Here is a 6,843-nt window from a genome sequence, read left to right as displayed (position 1 = left end):
AATCGCGCGTCTAAGACTCGCAGAAGGTCCACTTTTGCATTTTGCGATGGTGGGGAGAGGGGTTGAATATTTTCTTTCCCTTGCCAGTAGATGGCGCGAAATCTGTAGGGGATTGAAATGGCGTCGAGGTAGAAACACTTCACGAATTTTATGGATTTTTACATTCTCTTAGAGTGGCAGGTAATTCCCATCACATTTCTTCCATCTACACATAACTGCTTAATAGTCTGTTTAAAATTCGCGGAAAATCACAAAGATCGTCGTTTGCTAAATGTGTGAAGAGAACCGGTCGAGAAATTTTTCATTATCTTGAGCCGCATTTGAATTAATTTTACAATGCTTCCTCGTCTCTTTGGTCCTTAATTAGCACGTCTATTATACGAATTAATTCGCCTTACATCGTTCTTGCTTGCAATTTAATCTCTAAAGCCTATTTAGCGTAAAATTCCGGTCTTTTCAGCTCACGTGCACGTCTTGTGTTTACACCAAAAGTATGCAACCTGAGACACACAGCTACGTTGGGGTTGCATATATTTACGATAATTAAATTTGATTTTTGTACAACTTTTGCAATTATGATTAATAATTTTTTTCCCTTATATTCCGACAGAATTAATTAAAAATGAAGAAGGCAATAGGCACAGTAGCCAATGGGATGGACAACGCTGCAGACAAAACAAAACACACCTGCGTTCTTTGCAACACAGTTCTTCCGACAAAAGAGGAACTCCAGGTCCACTTCAGGTAGGCTATTTTTATCTCGTTAATTTCAAAGTTTCATCGATTTTTTTTCTCTAGAAAACACGCCAATAAAGAAATCGACTATCGAGGACAGCCGATGAACAAAAGGTTCATCGTGAAGCCAAATCCTGAAATTAAACCAAGCAAACTTCCTGCACTCCCTAAACCTGCACCTTCTGCAATTCCAGTCAAAAATGATCCACCTAAAAAGACTCCAGTAATCATAAAGTCATCTACTGTTTATGGTACCAAGCTGAAGCAAGTGAGGTTGATCCATCAACCTGAAGTCAATCTAAAGGATCCTTTGGCTGACAAGGAACCTCCAGTTCCTGTTGATAAAAAAGTGCCGAAGGCTATAGAATGTGATGTGTGTCACATGCAGTTTGACACGGTTACTGTTGCCATCCAGCACAAGTTCCGCAAACACCCGAACTCCAGCCTAAAGTATTACTGCAAATTTTGTGGGATGCAATTTCCATTAAAAGTAATTTGAATTATATAATTTCATAATCTATACTGTCTTAATTAAAATTTATAGCACAGTTAAATGAATTTTAAATATTTTAATTCACAATATATAAAGGAAAAGGAATTTTATTTTCTCAAATTCCTTTTCCACGTCATATATTGCAAATCGAATTAGAATTAAAGATGTATTAGAGTAATATAATTAAAAGGTGTCATTTTTTACTTTAAATTTGAATAATTGATATAATTTATGATTACATAATAGAAAAAAATTAGTATCTAAACATTTGAAAAGATAAATTTAATAAATATTCCAATTTTCAGTACAACCAAGAAGCCCACCTTGAGAAAGAGCATATTGGAGCCATTGATAAAGGAGAATACCCATGTGATGATTGCAAAGTTACCTTCAAAACTCCTGAAGCCCATGCTTATCATATTAAATCAACACATAAAAGGTTATTTTTTGTGAAATTAATTTCATTCTTCCTTAATTTTCTTAAACTTTTAGGATTGTGGCATTTTTCAAGCCAATAGTAACCCCACCGCCAAGTAAGAAAATCAAAGTGAACAATGCCAGGGAGGCTCAAAGTGTCTACTATTGTCATCTCTGTGGCTTTGAATATATTGTCAAATTCAACCTTCAAAAACACCTGGAGCGTCAACACACTGCCGAGGAACGAGACAGCATGCCAACGTATGTAGAAAATGCTCTATTTATTATTATTTTAAAAAAAACCTTTCAGATCCATGATGAAGTGCACAACGTGTGATGCGTTGTTCTACAACAAGAAAGCTTATGATAACCATAACATGTACCACCGTCCAGATGACCTCTATGTCACAAGTGAAGAACAACGACTGCAGACAGTATCTAGAGTTGACCAAGACTTTGACATCCGCCGAGTAATCCAGCCTGTCGACAAGTACATGGCTAAAGTTCGAGCATTCAAGAGGTCGGGAAGACCCCGAGAAGTCAGAAAGCAGCCCTCATTTTCAAGTCTCAGCGATTCAGAGCTTTCTCCAGCCTCAACCCCACCAACTTCTGATTCCGAGGATGAACCGGAGTTGGGAAAGTCCAACAGTAGGAGTTCCGAAGCAACAGACGAGCAGAGGAGTGCAGAAATTGCTCTTCCTGAAAATGGAGTGATTGAAATTAAAGAAAAAGATCTTGAGCTGCCGAAAAGCAAAAGCCCTTCTCCACAACCAGTCACTAAAAAGGCCAAGCTGAAATCACAGGCTGAACCTATACATCAGAACACTGTGCGAGTAACTAGAAGCAAAACCAGGAGTTAAAATTTGTGAATTATTTGCCTCGGTGTTTTAAATGCGATAATGTTACAAAATTATAGAATTGTGTGCCATTGCAATTAACCAAACAGAAACTACTGGTGCCACTATAAATTTAAGTGCTGTTAAAAAAATTATAAACTTGAAATGTTTTCCCGTTTCAACCTCTTTCCAACGTTCCTTAATTCATTGCACTTTGTAGAATACTCGGACCTTATTCCATTGATGTGCTTGAGTCGCCCCATATGCGTGCATACATAATATGAATAAGTAAAGTACTAAGTACTAGTGTTTGAAAAATTATCCACTTAATAATAGAGTGATAGAATATAGATGTCATTTAAAATATCAGTCAGTTTCAAACCAGTCATGCATTTAAATATGGGGAAGAGTTTTACACAATGAAAAATCCAAAAATCAATAGAAAATGTATGATGTAGAAAATGTATTATTGTGTATTGCCCTTTGTGAGGGTTTCCCTTTTGACCCTGTGTATAATGAGATGAATAAATTCGAGATTGCAAACACTAAATTACCGAATTATTAAATTTTTTCCAATGACATACTCAGACATACTTTTGTAGCTGATTATGAAACTGAAAATATTTTTCTTTTCATTTTTTGTCACATATAGAAGAAAGGAATAATAGAAAAATGATTAAATGATGCAATTTATTTTAAACAATGAAAGATTTCCTATTATTATTTATTTTTAAATTAATTGCACCATTTAATCATTATTTCTATTATTCACTACACAATAATGTATATGATATTTTGGATAATACTATTTTTATTTTGTTAAATCTATATTTCGTACTTTTATTTTAGTAGCCTCTATATTGAAATTTGGTACAAAATAAAATTAATAAACGCATTACAAGAGATAACATTTTTTATGCTATTATATTATGAATTTTGCAAATAATTTCTTTATAATTAAATTATAATTTCTTTTGTTCGACATTATTTTTTATTATATAATTTAAACAATAATTTTTTTTTGTGTAGACAAGGAAGAAAACATTAACAAACAGCAAGGGTTTGCTCTTTTGCAGAATTTATTCGATTAATTTTGTTACCTTAACAGGGATTTTGTAAGGATATATTACATAGATGTATATGACTAGAACTATCGCAAAAATTGAAATATTCTTGAAAAGCAAGTTTTCTTTCTTTCTTTCGCCGTGTTTGAGACGGAACCGCGGTGCCCGCGGTGATTGTCTTTTTCTTGCCGGCGCTCTTTTCCCCATGCTGTACTCAACCAATGAGATCTTATAATTCAAAAAATCTTTTTGTTGAAACAACGAATCATCGCGTGGTTCCAAGAGGGGGCGCGGTGAATGCACCAATGGCATGCCTCGAATTTTGACAACACTAGCGCTCCTGTTTTCAAATCTTCAACGATCTCATCTCGTCGCGTTGTTTACGTTCCGCGAATTTGAAGGAGCGGAGAATGTTGAGGTGACAAAAGTGGAATCACGGTCCAAATTTTCGGAAATGGACACGATGATGGTATGTTTTCAATTTAAATAACGTCTCTGTATTATTTCATTTGCATCAAATGCTGTGTTCCTTTCAAAAAACTGAGTTTTATGCTGAAATTCCAAGTTAAAAACATGCTTGACGCTGGACCAATTTTTATGACGGATTTTTACTTTCAATGAGATTGAATCAGTTGCAAAAGCTCGTACAAAACTTTAAAAATGTTTTATTTTTGAACCAATAAGCACGAACTTTCTTTTTTTTCCAATTCTCTGTTTAAAAAAAAATCGTGCTCAATTACATTATGCTTCTTGTATTTATACTGCATGGACTTGATTTATTCTCAATTTAATGCATTTATGATGGCCTGCTTCCTGCAAGTTAATTTACTTTACTTTACACACATTCCATTTCACAGCTGCAGTTAAATTGATTTGAGATCGTTTAACAGTCTTTCAATTCAATCAAAGTGCTCTCTTGCTGTGCAGCATTAAAAGTCAATTTATTTAAAGCCCGCAGGCTATGTACATATATTCTTTAAGCTAACAGGCGTTCAAAGATCGCCACTTATTTTACTATTAGAATGAAAATTACTTTGCCTTTTCAGAACCTGTGGAAGGATGGGCTTGCGCCGCTCAGCACTCACTCGCCTTTGTTTCGGGGCTTCGGACAAACCACAGACTTCAAGTCTCCCGAGAACAGTTCGATGGAGGACAGCGGCTATTCAACGTGCACGTCGACCCTGTCTGTCGACAGCTGCAATGCTGTGATAACAAGTCAATTCAAGACGCCCTGCTGCTACACCGAGCGCAAATCAAGCAAGAGGATCATCTCCGACATTCCTGCCAGTAAACAAAGCATAGACGGCAAGCAACATGTCAACTTCCTCGAGGCGCTAAGCCAGCGGGACATATTGGACGAGGTGCTGCGCTTTTTGTCACCCGATGATCTCATACGCTGCTCTCTTGTGTCCAAGTCGTGGAAAGGCATTTTGGAGGAGAGCAGAATATCAAGGACCAAGAGAAGTGTATACTTGTCTACGAGAACATTCAATAACAAGGAAAACTTAACGAGGGTAATTATTAACAAAATTTAAAAATAAATTCAAATACTTATTTACAACAGTGCTTTGAAAATTCGTTCATTAACCACCTTTGGTACCATTAAAATGCAAAGTAGTATAAGAATTTATTTTAATTAATCAGATTTTAAAGCAATAAATTTTTTAACTCCCAATTGTAACATCAAATTAATAATAAAAAAAAAATTAAATTTCCGGCAAGAAACCCCACTGAGTTTTTTTTCTAATTTTAAATTCTATTTAATTTTAGAATTATTGATACGGACCATGAAATTAAATTTTCTATTTAATACTTTTAGAAACTTTCTAACATAAATTATTGTTGCTTGTTTTGCAGCCTGGAGAGTTAACAACTAGAAAAGGCCAAAAGCGATTATGGGAACGTTCGACATCATCTACTCCGTTGGCTACGATCACTTCCTCTAGACAGCTCAACTTCAGCACGCCTGTGTCTTTGCCTGTCTCACCCTCCAAGGTGCCACGAATCGACCGATTTGAAGTTTTCCGTGAGGCAGGCAATTCGCTACGCAGTGGAGAATCGCAAGTCTCATGTCCACGGTGCTCCTTCCCGGCCAGAAATAAGACCAACTTGAATCTCGGCGTGTGCACCAATGGCAAATGCCGGTTTCAGTTCTGTCTGAGCTGCCGATGCGAGCAACACACCGATTCAACTTGTATACTGCTCCGGTCACCTGAGAAACTTCGACACCGAAAAATCACCAAGCAAAGTTATCGGCGGAACATGAGGCGACTGTGAAATTGCCGTACCCTCGCTCAACTACTTACTTATGTCTGAGGTTCTCGTGGAGAACCATTTTTTGGCCCTGTCGAGAGAGGAGCTCTGAGTTTTGTACCTGACTGTGATTGGCCTGCAGAATTAATCCCGTTGCTTAATTGTCCGTAAACTCAGACCGTCTTCGACGAATTTTGTAAAATGTTGTAAGATATTTCTGCAGAATGCTCTCTTCTTACTTAACTGTCCACAACTGGATTTAATCCATGACGAGTCTCGTTATGGCCCTGCAAATGCAGTCACTGCACTCTTGCCGCCAAATTTGCCCACTTAATAAGCATCACTACTTCATCCTGCATGGCTTGCCTTGCTCAGTATATTTGTGGGGCCAAGAGATCAGTATCAATTATTGTTTTATTTTGTTTATTTTCTGAACAACTTTTGCATTTATAAAATGCTCAACGAATCTCATATTTGCCAGAATTGCATTTCTTATCTGTAGGATTTTATTGAAAAACTGATTGTGTTAGTATTATATGTTCTCTTGTATTAGGGAATCAGTATTTTAAATGATGTATTAAATTATATAATATGATCCATGTCAATTGTGAGAGCGTTTGTATCAATTTGGAGTTTAAAGACTCTTGCTTTTTTTTAATTTTATACAAATCTCAACTGCTATGAAACTTATAAATGTCAACACCTACACCCTTTTAATAATCTAGTTATGCCTTTTTGCATTTTGAGGTTTAAATATTCTGAAGACTGTAAATAGTTTATTGTACATTTTTTGTAAAAAGATTTGTAGTTTCAAGACACGAACAACGAAACAGGTTGCGAGGCACTCCTCTAGAGTGTAAAGAATAAAATAATATATTTGAAATACAATTAAATATTTTATTTTATTTTAGTTAACAAGATTTGCCATGAAAAATTCCAGGTCATTTCAGAAATGGATAAATAATTTAATTGGTTATTATATTTTCGAATTTAATTTAATTATTTTCGGTTGTCAACATCAACACTAAAAAGAAGTATGATTGTA

At 35.7% G+C, this 6,843-nt stretch overlaps 2 protein-coding genes across 2 annotated transcripts; both read left to right on the top strand.

Annotated features, from left to right (window-relative positions):
* Positions 1-84: 84 nt before the first annotated feature.
* Positions 85-3,041, top strand: LOC132199464 (transcriptional repressor CTCF-like). The gene is made up of 6 exons (XM_059624188.1): positions 85-180; positions 611-744; positions 799-1,225; positions 1,534-1,667; positions 1,721-1,906; positions 1,956-3,041. The coding sequence occupies exons 2-6, from the start codon at positions 623-625 to the stop codon at positions 2,503-2,505; spliced, it is 1,419 nt and encodes a 472-aa protein (XP_059480171.1). The 5' UTR covers positions 85-180; positions 611-622; the 3' UTR covers positions 2,506-3,041.
* Positions 3,042-3,877: 836 nt separating this feature from the next.
* LOC132199857 (F-box only protein 5-like) lies at positions 3,878-6,459 on the top strand. Its single transcript, XM_059624911.1, has 3 exons — positions 3,878-4,014; positions 4,592-5,059; positions 5,403-6,459. Exons 1-3 carry the CDS (start codon positions 4,000-4,002, stop codon positions 5,820-5,822), a joined length of 903 nt encoding a protein of 300 aa, XP_059480894.1. The 5' UTR covers positions 3,878-3,999; the 3' UTR covers positions 5,823-6,459.
* The last annotated feature ends 384 nt before the right edge of the window (positions 6,460-6,843 follow it).

The sequence above is a fragment of the Neocloeon triangulifer genome, unplaced genomic scaffold (assembly GCF_031216515.1).
Source record: "Neocloeon triangulifer isolate White Clay Creek 2 clone unplaced genomic scaffold, ASM3121651v1 ptg000014l, whole genome shotgun sequence".
Classification (NCBI taxonomy): Eukaryota; Metazoa; Arthropoda; class Insecta; order Ephemeroptera; family Baetidae; genus Neocloeon; species Neocloeon triangulifer.
This window is presented reverse-complemented; position numbering and strand designations above follow the sequence as displayed.

Coding starts and splice junctions, on each gene's coding strand:
- LOC132199857 (XM_059624911.1), top strand. Junction 5,060..5,402: donor ACAAGGAAAACTTAACGAGG/GTAATTATTAAC, acceptor CTTGTTTTGCAG/CCTGGAGAGTTAACAACTAG.
- LOC132199464 (XM_059624188.1), top strand. CDS start 623: ATGAAGAAGGCAATAGGCACAGTAGCCAATGGGATGGACAACGCTGCA. Junction 745..798: donor GAACTCCAGGTCCACTTCAG/GTAGGCTATTTT, acceptor TTTTTTCTCTAG/AAAACACGCCAATAAAGAAA. Junction 1,226..1,533: donor GGATGCAATTTCCATTAAAA/GTAATTTGAATT, acceptor TCCAATTTTCAG/TACAACCAAGAAGCCCACCT.